This window comes from Schistocerca serialis, chromosome 5 (assembly GCF_023864345.2).
Source record: "Schistocerca serialis cubense isolate TAMUIC-IGC-003099 chromosome 5, iqSchSeri2.2, whole genome shotgun sequence".
NCBI lineage: Eukaryota > Metazoa > Arthropoda > Insecta > Orthoptera > Acrididae > Schistocerca > Schistocerca serialis.
Genome location: NC_064642.1, coordinates 60,714,534 through 60,729,771, shown reverse-complemented (window position 1 = coordinate 60,729,771; position 15,238 = coordinate 60,714,534). Strand labels below are relative to the sequence as shown.

The following is a 15,238-nucleotide window of genomic DNA, read 5'->3' as shown; positions in this document are numbered from 1 at the left end:
AAATGGCAGAGCTGCCAAAACACTGCCTTTTATTCCTTGTGTACGTGACACTCAGTGCACAACTGAGAACAGCGGGCCCCACGAACACTACTGGGGCCGAAGTCGACAGCCAGTCGGAAGAGACTGTCGACCGTGACGACGACATGTTGCCGTAACCAGCGACAAGCTCTACAGTGTGTCGTTCGAATTCGAAGGCGACGGTTGTCTGGAAAAAAATGTCGACTACCGAAATTTTGCGTTTACTTTTGGAAGAGGAGGAAGTTGATTTTTTTTTTGTACCAATATTTAGGGAGAAGACGTCCAGTCAACTATGTTCAACGACGCAAGGAAGATTTCTACATGTTAGAAAAACATTTGAGAAGTGATGATGAATAATTCACATCTTATTGCAGATAAAGTAAAAACAATTTAATTTTGTTCTGAAATTAATTTGTGAGGAATTACAACTAAGAATTGCAACAGATGTAATCACAATCGAGGAAAAAATATTGTTAACGTTAAGGTATAGTATTTATACTGGCTTGTATCATATTTTCACTTTCTTGTACACTGAAATTACGCTGTTCGTGAACAGGTTGTAGCGTCGTATCAGTAGGCTCTTGAGGTGAGTATGCATACATCGTAACGTGGAAATAGAAGGCTTGTAAGCGTATCGTCACATCACTGGATTGGTTGCAGAGTATCTTTGCGGACAGCCGCGTCTGCAAGAGTCGAGCACGGGGCACGGAGCTGTTGTGCTGTGGGTAGCTCTACATGTGAATGGCATTGTTATGAAAGTTCTAGTTCAAATGGTTCACATGGCTCTGAGCACTATGGGGCTCCACATCTGAGGTCATCAGTCAGTCCCCTAGAACTACTTACACCTAACTAACCTAAGGACATCACACACATCCATGCCCGAGGCAGGATTCGAAACTGCTACCGTAGCGGTCGCGCGGTTCCAGACTGAAGCGCCTAGAACCGCTCGGCCACTCAGGCCGGCAAGGTTCTAGTATTGCTACAAATGCTATTACAGTGAAGTAATGGAGATATGGAGGTGAATTCAGTGAAAAGGGTCGCAAAGTAGTAATGAAATATGAGCAGTGCCGCCGAGAAAGTGTTACGAGTATCCGCTCGTTGCTTGCCGTACCGTAAAGTAGCAATCATCCGCGCCGTGGTCGGTCTCCCAGAATACACTAATATGAATCAGTAAAAATTAGCGACCACAAAAGAGTGCAATCAAGTGCCAGTGTCTTGTAGCGAGCGTGAGAACATGCGTTCGGTCATCGCGTTCCCGTATCATCAACAATCAACCGCGCCGCGACGGTTACGCGCACGCTCGTACAATTGAGAACTGTGAACTGTAAATTAACTTTATGAGGAGTGTTATATTATTACTAGTGTCAAGGAGGACTGGTACCAGATGTGTGTATGTATGTGTGTGTGTGTGTGTGTGTGTGTGTGTGTGTGTGTGTGTGTGTGACGAGCGTAAGAACTTTCGTTCGATCATTCGGCTTCCGCATCATCATCATCATCAATCATTCGCGTCGCGTCAGTTTCGCGTACGCTCGTCCGAGTGATATTGTGTACAGATAATCATCAAGAAGGTTAATTAGGATAGAATGTAAACTGTGCAATCTGCGATTTTCTTACCGTCTCAGAATATCGGTAGTTCATACCAGACGTAGGGCAGAACTGTGTTTAATGTTGAGTGGCTCCCCTAAATCCGCTTGCATATTTAGATACATAATTTCAGGCAAGCCAGCAGCAGTGTGGAGCAGAACAATACGACCGCCGCGGGCGTATCAGGTACATGGTGTGGACAGGGCTCACGGTCCGGAGCGAAAACAGTTTTAGGTACCCTCGCCATTTGTAACCCCGGGCTTCGAAATAATGTAAGGAATCTGAGTGACATTAATTAATTAAATGACACTTCGGTACTGAACTATCAGTGATAATACTATCATCCCACGATTGCTCAGCAGTATCATCCCACTCCACCCTTTCACCACGTTAGTGCCGCCAGTTCTATGCTGAGATACGGTTTCAAGAAAACTGTCTATATACTGTCCATTCAGAGTCTTCAGTGCAGCGGGCCCCGTTCCTGATTTATTATTGCGCTTGAATCTATTGTTGAAGTCTTTAACGTGTTACCCCCACCTTCTTTTACAATCCTTACCTGTAATGAAAATTACGACATACATTTTACATGTTAAAATTCAAATATTAGTCACAACTTCTTACTTATGTCATGTATACTTACAGAACACATGGTCTACATAAATAATGAAAACAAATTCTTTTTTTTCCTTATTTTTCAGATTCATGCCCACGGGAGAAACTTTTGAATCTTTGTCATACACTTATCGCATATCGGACGGCTATATCTGCCGGCAAATGAAAATACTTTTAAGCACGCTGAACAAGATTTCTGGCAGAAATGGAATATACCAAACTGTGTGGGTAATACTGATGGCAAACAAGTGCGCATAAAGTAATTACCTGATGAAGACACACTCTAAGAGTTGCACGATTGGATTGGGGAAAAGAAATTTTTAACTATCGTTTGTGTCGAGCTCGTCGAGTAGTAGAAAACGTCTTTGGGTAATTGTCTCTTAAGTATTCAGAGAGTTTTAAACACCAACTGCAAATTTTACCAGAATCAGTTAATGACCTGATTACAATAGCTTGTTGCCTACATAATATTCTGCGAGTGCGAGGTGCTTATCTTGAAGATCAACCAATCCCAATTTATTGAAGTGAGACAAGTATGACCGAATTGGCATACAACGGAGGTTTTTCAGTGTCGGATTTGAGATGAAAGACAAGTATAACCTTTTTTTAATCCACAGGGCGGAGTATCATGACAAGATAATGCTATAAATAACCGTAACTGATCTTCACGAACTTAACGTAACTAATCTGAATACTATCTACAAATTAACATAAATGAAGATATGTATTGTTGTGTACATAGCTCCGCGTGGTCAGCGCGTACACAACTTTCCCACTAGAGTGCGCCCCGCTAACCACAACAGCGCAGGCGCACCGCTCGTCCGTCTCCGCACTACGAGATGGCGCTGTCTTACAGACGGACCAAATTCTGCTTCCGCCGATCCGCGTATTAACATGTAACGCAGCCAATGAGATTGCTGCTAACGTAGAACCTTTCCTCCTCGCGGATCACACTCGCGCAGTGATACATGAACGCGCGAGGTATTATTACGAGTGTACAGACCGCTGATTAGTCAGTCTGCCTCAGTCTGCATTTTTCTGTACCAGTCTATAGTCAAGTTCCAGTCTTCCTCTAATAAGATTATCATATTCCTGTACATAGCCATGAAGATAAATGAATAGACACTTTGTCAAGTATCAGAGATATGTGAGAATAAGATTAACGTACCAAGACCAAAGGAACTTCAGATTGTCAATTGTAAACAGCATCCAGAATCAAGTTACGTAAATCTATGCTTTTTATTATTTTAATAAATGTGTGTGAAAATTAATCAAGTTCTGTTTAAAGTTGGTCACCGTCAATCTGCAGTTCGTAGTGCAAGTGGCATTTCTATCGTCTGACTTAACGGCAGAAGATAAACACCGCGAGAGATATTGCTGACACTCGCCTACTTCGTTAGAGCGACAAGTCAAATAATCTGATGGTGTGTGTACCGAAGGTCTTACAGTATGCACACCACATGTATGTATTTTAGTATTTATGAAAATAATTTGATTATATATCATGTTCCTTCATTCATAAATGCGAGTAAACGGCAAAAAGGCGGCGGGCAGATAAAAAAATAATACTCTTTTTTATAGAGCTCGTCCCCTATATCTTTCCTTATACTGTATTTTTGCGTGCATCTAATTTGACGTGATACAGCTGGGGCTGACAGACCAAACCGATCAATTTTTCGTCTTCTTCGCGATTAAAATCCACATTTACGCTCGTCGACACTACCGGTTTGGGAGCAACAACGACGACCGTAGCGCGCGCGACAAGTACAGGCATGATCTGCAGCGCGACACTTGCGCCAGACGTTTAAGAGCTCACATACAAAATAATACAGGGAGAAGCAGAGGGAACGCATGTTTTTTTTTCAACCGCTAGTACGCGGCGACGACAGGGGGTGTTGACCCTGAATGATTGTTGGCAGACTGCCCATAAAATGCAGTTTCAGTGCCTATGGAGCGTAGAGCATCGTGTGTTGGTAGTCGAACAGTACTTGAGAAACAATGATTCCGTAGTCTTTTCCGTCAAAATTTTAGAGTTGGACGTGGAGGTGCAGTGCCTCATCGAAATACTGTACTCCGATGGGTTGCAGGGTTCAGAAGGACTGGATCTGTGATGAAAATGGAACCACGTGGTCCCCCCGTTCAGTTCGTAGTCCAGAAAATGTAGACTGAGTGAGAACGGCAGTTCTTGCTAGTCCAAAACGTCGTTCGCTTCACCGCATATTACATGATGATCTTAAGTTTCACCCATATAAGATAATGATAGTCCAGCAGCTTAGTGAAGGGGGATTTTGTGCAGCGCAGTGAGTTTTGTCGCGTAATGGACGAAATTTTTACGGAAGATTCAGATGCTACTGTCTTCATCATGAGTAATGAATCACATTTTCGTGTAGACGGTTACATCAATGTTCAAAATTGTCGGTATTGGGCGCCAGAGAACCCACACCAAAGACCTCTCTGCAGTTTAATAGTGTGGTGCTACATTTCAAAGATGGGGATTGTTGGACCCTATTTTTTTTAAGAGGAAGGAACTGCAGTTACTGCGACATCAGCGTGCTACGTTAAAATGTTAAACAACTTTCTTCGCCAGAACTTGAAAGACGTCAAGTGAACATGAGAGAAATACGGTTTCAGCAGGTGGGTGCCAGAGCTCACACAGCGAGAGCATCCATGGATGTGGTTTGACAAATGTTCCCAGGACAAAGTCAACAGTCTACATGAACAATCCTCGCACAATCGATGTCCTGAAGAATTCCATTCGTCAGGAAATTGAAGCCGTGCCGAATGAAATGTTGGAGAGAGCCATACGTAACATTCCCGAGAGGATCCAAATTTGTATCAAGCAAGAACGACGTCATCGCCAGGACATTATTTTTCGAACCTAATTAATGTATGTATATTTGAAAACTGCATTTAAAAAGCTATCACGTAATGCTTGTTCTTATTATTTTTACCAAACCGTGTCCCAGTCGTTCAATAGTGAAAAACATGCGTTTCCTCTGCTCTACCCCGTATAAACCAGTTGTGTCGCTGTCGGCGGGCGACACTTGACTGTCGCTGCGTTCGGAATGTAACCTTAACAGTAATAGACTCAATACCTCAAAAGGGCCAACCAAATACGTCGGATGGGGGTGATAAAATGAATCTAATACGGGAAATAAAGAACTACCCTACACTGAGTGCACCAAAATTAGCAAGTGCGCTTCCAAACGAGACTGTAAAGAAAGTGAAGATTCGCACAGCATCGAACGATAGTGGCTACAATGGATCAGTGACTAGACTGAAACTGTATGTGAATGAACGGAATCTAAAGAACTGAACAGACTTCGCTAAAGGGGCCTGAACACTTAAATTTTCAATATATTGAAGCGATCTCACACTATCAATAACATTGACAAAAATTGTCAGTTGGCAATGCGATTTTATACGGTTAAGGTGTCGAAGACCAAAAAAAATTAAAAAAAATGGCGTGTGCTGCAATTATATTACCTATAGCTTGCAAGCACAAAAAACAATGAAAATGGGGAAATGGGTCCGAGATTGGTTGAAAAATGGAGCCACTGGTCACATGTTAATTTACTGACTGAAATCAGAATCACGGAGCCGAAAGATTTTAGATTTTTTTGTGTATTTTGCATCGTAAGACACGTTATTAGTGTCGATACGAGATAAAACAGAGGCAAAATACGTTAATGAGAGAGGCAGTCGCATTCGACGATATATAAGAAGTAACTTCGAGATGTCTAGCGACAGACAAGTCATTCTAATGATCGAAGTTTAGTTCGCAAATATCAGCAAGTGAAATTCTATGGAAACCTATGAAACAGTTATATCTGCCTGGCAAGAACCTGTTCAGGAAATTAACAAACTTTTTTACGCTTTGTAATAATTTTGTGAAACTGACACGCATTCCCCAGACCTCTTACTAGTCACAGCAGATATACGACGTATTTTTCGAAATGGAAGCGTTTTTCAAAACTTCTACGTAACACAACAATCTATACTACATTTTCAAATTAACGAAGCAAGCAATGCCATATGGAATCCTCCTAAAGTGTTGTATACAACGATTATCCTTGCACATGCCTATTAAAACTCTTTTGTGTTAAATGGCTCCTTAAAAATTGAGTCTACGGAATATCATACACAACGGCGAATTGAAAAAATAAACAGCTGACACTAACAGCGCGTCGCTGGTTCCTGACGCTCTGTCAACATCTGAATGGAGAATATTGTCGGACAGTTAATATTTGACCTAACACGTTCAGTATGTATTGGCAATATTGAGAATATTGTTTGATATCCATCAATAACGCTCATCAATATTTCTAGGATTGACAATATGTCAATACACGGCCTCGCATAGTACATGTATTGACAGTTAACAATATCATAGAACGTGTGAGTGCCTCTTAATGAGCTTATTAAAAGCTTTGGTAAAGAGCTTATTCAAAGGAAGGGACATGCTGGAACAACGTCATTTTTACCGACGAAAGTAAAAATAACATTTTTGGTCAGATGGACGAAGGATAGTGTGGCGGAAGAAGAATGAAGAATTTCAAAGTCACAAATGTTAAGCAAACTGTAAAGCATGGATGTGGAAGAGTCCTTGTTCCACATTTGGACCGAGCAGATTAGTGTTCACTGGCTGTGTTACGGACCATTACGTCTATCTAAACATATTAAAAAACAAGTTACCCACAACTGCTGCAAAAAAATGAATATAGTAAACGCTTTCATGTTTCACAAAGATCCAAAATATACAGTTTGCTTTGTGCAGAAATATTTGTCGTATAGCTGGCCAAATGTTTTACAAGCAGCAGCCCAATCACCTGACTTCAACCTTATTCACAATGGGGGGGGGGGGGGGGGGGGGGGGGGAGAACTTGATTGATATACTGGAAAAACACCAATACCTTCTAAAAAGAACGTTAATGCATCAATTAAAAGAAGATTGACACAGTCTGTGTACTGACTATTTAAAAAAAAAAAAGACCATTTGCAGTATGCCACAGCATTTGAAAGAAGTGATAACAACAGAATGGCTTCCTTACTATACACTGAAACATACTTATCACAAAGATTTGTCTTCAAATAATTACACTGAAGAGCAAAAGAAACTGGTGCTGGTGCAACTGCCTAATATTGTGTAGGCCCTCACAAGCACGCAGAAGTGCCGCAACACGACATGGCATGGACTCGACTAATGTCGGAAGTAGTGCTGGAGGGAATTGACACCACGAGTCCGTAAGAGTATGAGGGAGTCGAGATCTCTTCTGCACATCATGTTGCAAGGCATCCCAGATATGCTCAATAAGGTTAATGTGTGAAGAGTTTGGTGGCCAGTGGAAGTGTTTAAACTCAGAAGAGTGTTTCTGGAGCGATTCTGTAGCAATGCTGGATGTGAGGGGAACCGCATTGTCCTGCTGGAATTGCCCAAGTACGTCGGAATACACATTGGATATGAATGGAAGCAGGTGATCAGACAGGATGCTTACATACGTGTCACCTATCAGAGTCGTATCTAGACATATTAGGGGTCCCATATCACTCCAACTGCACAGGCCCCACACCATTACAGAGCCTCCATCAACTCAAACAGTCTCCCACTGACATGGAGGGTCCATGGATTCGTAAGGTTGTCTCCATACCCGTTCATGTCCATCTGTTCGACACAATTTTGAAACGAGACTCGTCCAACCAGGCAACAAGTTTCCAGTCATCAACAGTCCAATGTCTCTGTTGTCGGGCCGAGGCCAGGGTACAGTCATCAAGGATACATAAGTGGACCTTCAGCTCCAAAAGCCCATATTGATGCCTTTTGATGAATTGTTCACACAAGACATTTGTTTATGGCCCAGCATTGAACTCTGCAGCAATTTACGGAAGGCTGCACTTCTGTCACATTGAACAATTCTCTTCACTCGTCTTCATTCCCATTCTTGCAGGAACATTTTCCATCCACAGTGATGTCAGAGATTTGATGTTTTACCGGATTAGTGATATTCAAGGTACGCTCATGTAATGGTCATATGGGAAAATCCCCACTTCACTGCAATCTAGCAGATGGTGTGTCCCATCACACGTGCACCGACTATAACAACACATTCAAACTCACTTAAATCTTGATAACCTACGATTTTAACAGGAGTAATCAATCTAACAACTGTGCCAGATGCTTATCATCTTATATAGCCACTGTCGACTGCAGTGCCATATTCTACCTGTTTACATGTCTCTGTATTTGGATACGCATGCCTATACCAGTTTCTTTGGCACATTGTAGTTCTGATAAAGTGTCCAAATATTAAATATAAAAATAGGCTCATGTTATATTTAAATTGTATTATTAAAGAACTTTTGTAAGTTACGTCAATAAGCTATATTCTATTATTTGCAGGGCACATAATATAATACTTGGTTATGATTTTTGTTTGTTTTGTGAAGAATTAAGTTATGATGCCACAAAGTAAAAAAATTATGTTGTGGTTGTTTTCAGACTAATGACTGGTCTGATGCAGCTCTCCATGCTACTCTACCCTGTGCAAGGTCCCCCCTCCCACATTCTTCCAGTATGAAATTGGTGATTCCTTGATGCCTCACATTATGTCCTATCAACCGATCCCTTCTTGTAGTCAGGCTGTGCCACAGATTTCTCTTCACCACATTTCTATTCAATACCTTCTCATTACTTACATGATCTGCCCATTTAATCTTCAGCATTCTTCTATAGCATCACATTTCGAAAGCTTCTATTCTCTATCTGTCTAAATTATTTATCGTCCATGTTTCACTTCCATACATGGCTAAACTCTAAACAAATACTATCAGAAAAGACTTCCTGATACTTAAATCTATACCCTGTGTTAACAAACCTCTCTTCTTCAGAAACGCTTTTATTGTGACATCAGCGTCTACATTTTATATCCTCTCTACTTCGGCCATTAACAGCTATTTTGCTGCCCAAACAGTAAAACTCAACTGCCACTTTAAGTGTCTCATTTCCTAATCTAATTCCTTCTGCACCACCTGACTTAATTCGACTACATTCCATTAGCCTTGTTCTGATTTTGTCGATGTTGATTTTATATTCTCCTTTCAAGACACTGTCCAATCCATTCAACTATTCTTCCAAGTCCTTTGCTGTCTCTGACAGAATTCCAATGTCATTGGCAAACCTCAAAGTTTTTTATTTCTTTTCAAAGGACTTTAATTCCTAATCCAAATTTTTCTTTGTTTAGCTTGCTCGATATACAGATTAAATAACATATGTTATAAACATGTTTCTCTTTCCTTAACCTATCTTCTATAAGAAGTCAGAGCCAGTATTGCTCGCGTGTTCCTACATTTCTCCAGAATCCAAACTGGTCTTCCCCAAGGTCGGCTCCTACCAGTTCTTCCATCCTCCAGTAAAGAATGCTTGTTAGTATTTTGCAAACATGACTTATTAAAATGATAGTTTGGTAATTCCCACACATCAGCACCTGATTTCTTTGGAACTGGAATTATATTCTTCTTGAAATTTGAGAGTATTTCGCCTGTCTCATAATCTTGCTCACCAGATGGAAGAGTTTCATAACGGCCGGCTCTTCGAAGGCTATCAGTAGATCTAACGGAATGTTGTCTACCCCTGGAGCCTTGGTTAGACTTCACTGTGTCTGAATATTAACATTACTCCCAATACTGTCACCCATCAGGCTACGAGCAACAGAAACAAGAAACAAATTGCAACTTTACAATGCTGTGTAACAACTAGGGACTCCAGAACTGTATTTTAGTCCTAATGTAAGTCCAAATCTTATGCACATTCAGGAATTTTGAAAAATAAGTTTTACATATTTCCTTCCCCATGTAGCCTACTGTAAGATCATTGATGATGCTCTCGCTTGTCTTATAGAAAATTGAATGAACTGCACTTTTCTTGATTCAGATGATAACACTATTTACTAAGAACCAATCAACAGTACTCTACAATATTTCATTTATTATTCCTCCTGTTGTTACAGCTCTGTTGAGCTTGAATATGATGCAGAAAATGAATGGAGGAATGGATGTAACAGCCTCTTTCCTTTAAGATCCACAGTTAATTACTTCACACAATATTTTTATTTCTATCCCGTGTTGAATAAGCATTTTATTTATGTGAGCTGTATTACCGTAGAATGTACTTCCACTATATGACAAGTGATGAAAGTTCACGAAATAAGACAGCACTCTTTCCTACAGGTCAACACAGTGAGCTCCACTCATCAGTGCAAAATGTGGTGAAATTAGTTTATCTGTGTTTGACTTCATTCTGACTTATTATTCAGTTAGTCACAAATGAAATTCATACAGAACATTATGAGTTGACAGCATCAAAATACCAGTGTAGAAATCAGCAGAAGCTAGTTTAACCCTCGAGCAGTTGTGTGGGTTGACTGATTCAGGCAGAGTTCAATGTTTTGTTCTGAATTCTGATTTCTCGTTGTGGAACTGCTGGCGATTATACCTATCCTCAAGCTGGACCACAGTTAATCATCTGTGTTGTTGCTGGAGTTTAAGTGGGAAAGCATTGTCAATAATTGCTGTTTATTTTTGTCCATGCTCTGTTTGGTATACAGAGTCAACCACACGACTGGTAAGGTAAGTAAAATTATTTAATATTAATTATTTATACGATCATTTTTATGGGTTAAAATCTTTCATTATCAAATAAGTTTCATTTATGTTTGCACTTCTAGAGCTTGTTTCTGAAAAAGGGCTCTCAAATGAGGAAATTTCAAAGCTAAAGGGTATGAGGTACTGGCAGCATTGAATCTGTGAGGATGGGTCATGAGTCTTGCTGGGGTAGCTCAATTGTTAGAGCACTCGCCCGCAAAAGGCAAAGGTCTGGAGTTCGAGTCTCGGTCCGGCACACAGTTTTAATCTGCCAGGAAGTTTCTTCATATAAAAGCTTTTAAATGATGAATCTGATGACAGCAAATATTCTGTATGTGACTGATCTGATGGAGTAAGAATAAATATGAGTTAGCATTCACAACAGTGAATCAGAAACAGAAGTGGGTTCTTTAGAGGGAAACACACATATACATGCGGGTGCCAAAAAGAGAAAAAAATACAGAATTATTTTTAAAAGCAACATATTTTCAAATTCCCTTCAAAATACTCTTCATTACAGCTAATACATTTGTCCCAACAGTGCTCCCGCTGTTTGAAACATTTTTGTAGTCATCTGTAGAAATGGCTGATGGTTCCTCCCTCATTCTTTTCTTAACTTTTTCAGTGATGTCAAATTGGTGCCCTTTTCATGCGTGGAAATACGAAATAGTCGCATGGAGCCAGATCAGGAGAGTAAGGTTCACGGAACAGCAGAACCATGCCATTTTTAGCCAAAAACTGTCTAACAGAGATGACTGTGTGTGCAGGTGCATCGTCATGACGGAAGAACTAGTCTCCTGTCTGCCACAAAAGGGGTCTCTTTTGATGAGTACTGCAACCCGCTAGTGTCTGACAGTTGATCAATTGTCCGTTGACGGTCTGCGAGCACAAGCTCTCAATTTATTTTCAATATTTTTGTCAATTCGGGCAGGTGAAGGACGTCCAGAACAAGGTTCGTCATCAATTGACATGTTGCCATTTTTAAATCAAGCAAACCACTTGCACATTTGAGTTTTTCCCATAGCATCATCTTGTTGTTTTCAATATTAAAACAGTTTCAGCAACATTTTTACTGAGAAGAAAACAAAACTTCACAGCTGCAAGTTGTTTGTTTAAACTTGCCATCAGAAAAAATGAAACCAGAACAAATCAGCGCTAGCAGAAACAATCACTGCAGATGAAACGACTAAGCCAGATAGACAAGACAGGTGGCACTGAACTGGCAATGAGTTGCACTATACAAACCTAGTGGCAGAAATGCATATTACACAAGCTCCGCCCAAGTCAAGGTTATTCTGTTTATATATTGCATCTGAAGAAGAGGATATGCAACATTATGAGATGATGGTGTGACGATTTGGATTTTATTTGTAGGTCTTTTGTCTGTAAAGATGGCACAAATAAGTGGCCCAAGGAGAGTGTTATAGCCAAAACAGCAAAAATGCCCTCAAAAAATATAATAAAAATCCTTCCTGGCCCAAAGAGGTCAGCGAAGGATATTACATAGGAAGTGACGGTGTTCAACCAGATTACTAGTGAGGACATGATTGATTCATTAGTGGAATACACCAACATGCATATTAGAAACACAATATACCAAACAACTATTTTAGAGAGAGGGTTGTAAAGGAGAGTCCAATGGAAGAGATCTGTGCTCATACTGGAACCCGTAATTTGACTGGCTTGAGGGGTGGAAATAAAACAATTGTTGAAAAACTTTGGAGTAATTATGGTATGATAACTCTCAGAGCTTGTATGTTACACAGACGGTCCTTATTTCTCCACAGAAGTGTGGGATGTGATGATAAAGTGACAAGCACACAGAGGCATGAAAAAGATGAATTATCAGCAATCAGGTCATATTTGGGTACATTTGTTACAAATTGTAATGAAAACTAAAGTGCAGGAGAGTTTGCAACCATAGATGAGATGCTGAAACCTTGTAGCGGAACATGTCTGTTCGTCCATTGGAAACATACCAAACAAACTAGCCAAGGGAGGTTTGATATTCTCTCCTATTTTTGATGTCAAAATTTCTACACACCATGAGTTGGATTATATTGTGGAAAACAACCAGATGGCCCTTACAAGGTGTCAAGTAAATGATATGATATATATTAAGCATCGACTGGCAGGAACTATGAATGGATCCTATCAGAATATCACTTTTGAAAACTGGTAATGTAGTTATCCATTGACAATGTAGTTATCCATTGACAATCTCACTTTTGCTGAAACACATCATTTGCATTGAACTCTGAGAAAGAAATAAAACGGAAATCCCACAATTCCTACCACTGAAACCCAGGAAACATTGGGTCCTCACTACTTGAATGACTACAATGTGGCAATGGGAAGGGTTGACATAGTCGACCAGATGTGCAGTAAATACTCTGTGGCTAGTCTAACTGCAAGACGGACAATGGCTGTATGGTTAGCTTCACTATATATAGCTGGCATAGGTGCACAAATATTGTTTCAGTTCAATGTGGAATTCCAAATAAACCAATAAGGATATTTTTGAACAGGTGTCTCAGCAACTTACGAAAGCTCATTTAGTAACAACATCCCACACTCCTACACTTCCAAATGACCTAAAAATATTTTTGGCACCTTATAAATTGGAAGAACATAGACACCTGGAAGAGTCTTCATACAAAAAGAAGAGTCGCTGCATTGTGTGGAGCAGAAAAAAGAATGTTGTTACCACGATTTTTTTGTCAGTCTTAAGTTGTTTGTGTGCAGAAAGTGTTCTTCCATTGTCTGTGTCAAGTGTGCATGTAACACTGTGGATGAGATGAAGGAACAAAATTTTTGTATACATAACAATAGCAACACACAGAATAAATCACCAGAATATGATACAATAATGCTGTAGAACTAATATGCACAACAAAGTAAACATGGACCAAGTGTAATGTGTGATTATTGTGTGTGTTAGACATCTGTTGCTAAATAAAATGGTAGGGTACTTTTATCAGGTTTTGTAACTACCTATAAGAAAAGAAGAAATGAAGTTCAAACATTAAAATATATGTTTACATATGTAAAAAACGATATCAAGTTAGGCCTAATATTTTTCAATCACAAACATATTAAGGCAGTGTATTTTTCGTGTCCCTACAGAACGCGATGGCAGGTTGACAGTCAACCATACAACTAGTTATGTTACAAAACCTGACACAACTGCTCGTGGGTTAAAACAGTGTCTCAGCATGGGAATGACCACGCATTAAACAAAATGACACTGCTAGTTGGCCATGGTCACAATTATATTTCCGACTAGTAACTACAGGATTTGGAACAGAGTTCCGAACTAACTGGGAGGTCATAAACTGCAGACAATTACAGATAATCAATCGACACGAGAAACTGTATTATTTTCGGACTCTCCCGTGATGTTCCGTGTGTGTGTGTGTGTAAACACTCCCACTACAACAAACACTGTTGCTAATTTTCGCATTGTAGCTCTGTGCCCACCACAGAATTTCCAAAGTACCTCGCAATAGCCACTAAAATAATTGTTTCCGACTGATATCTTGACATAACACCCGTATGATCAGAAATGTATATTTATCTTATGTCTCTCAGAATATCTACATTTCGCATCTATTAATGATTATCGGTTGTGTTGTCTTATACTGTATCTACGTCTGTCAGTATCTGCATTGGTAAGTTATTTAAAAATACGCCAAACACTTAAAAGATCTTTGCTGTTTGCATCATTTGAGTTTTCGGCCTGACAACATGAAGGTGTACGCACACATTTGACGAGATTAGGTTCATCTCGCGCATTTTTTAAAAAACAGATTCTTTGATCACATAACAATACGCCTTGTACAATTGGTGGAAACATATCGATATGTTTCACGTAAAATATGCTAGGAATTTATATGTATTAGGGTACTTACAGTGCTTCATCTTTAGGAAACGTAAAGAATTTGAGGTTAGGTCGGCTCTTCTGTGAATTAAAGCATGTTTTCGCAGCACACCTTCTATTGCTCATCTCATGTGAGAATTTTAATGAAACCGTGTTATCGAAACCACACACACTGAAAAGAATATATACCGATATTTTAATATTACGCGCCTCATTTACCGGTGCTTCTGCTAACCGTCACTTAGTACTGAAGTGTATTAGTATGCAGTGTAGCCAATCGTAAGGATTCCACAAATTTTACAGTGATGCTGTCTGCAGCTTTCAGGGATAGAGTCAGCAACATGTGTTACTCCTATTTGGACATATTTCGTAATATAAAGGTTTCAAGCTTCCTCATCCACGGTCCACTGTTTTTGTAAGTTCATTTGTTTACCCTGTAACGTCATAGTGTAATGTTATGGAAAGATTAAATTGTCACACATTGTTGTCTTTGCGATAATATAGTGC

At 39.9% G+C, this 15,238-nt stretch overlaps 1 protein-coding gene across 1 annotated transcript in view; it reads right to left on the bottom strand.

Moving 5' to 3' along the window:
• Window positions 1–15,005, bottom strand: part of LOC126481380 (zinc finger protein 182-like) — a 152,605-nt gene extending 137,600 nt beyond the window's left edge. Inside the window, exon 1 of the mRNA XM_050105093.1 lies at window positions 14,763–15,005. Coding sequence (XP_049961050.1) covers window positions 14,763–14,857 — 95 coding nt within the window. The 5' untranslated portion in view covers window positions 14,858–15,005. The remainder of the gene's footprint in view (window positions 1–14,762) is intronic.
• Window positions 15,006–15,238: the final 233 nt, after the last annotated feature.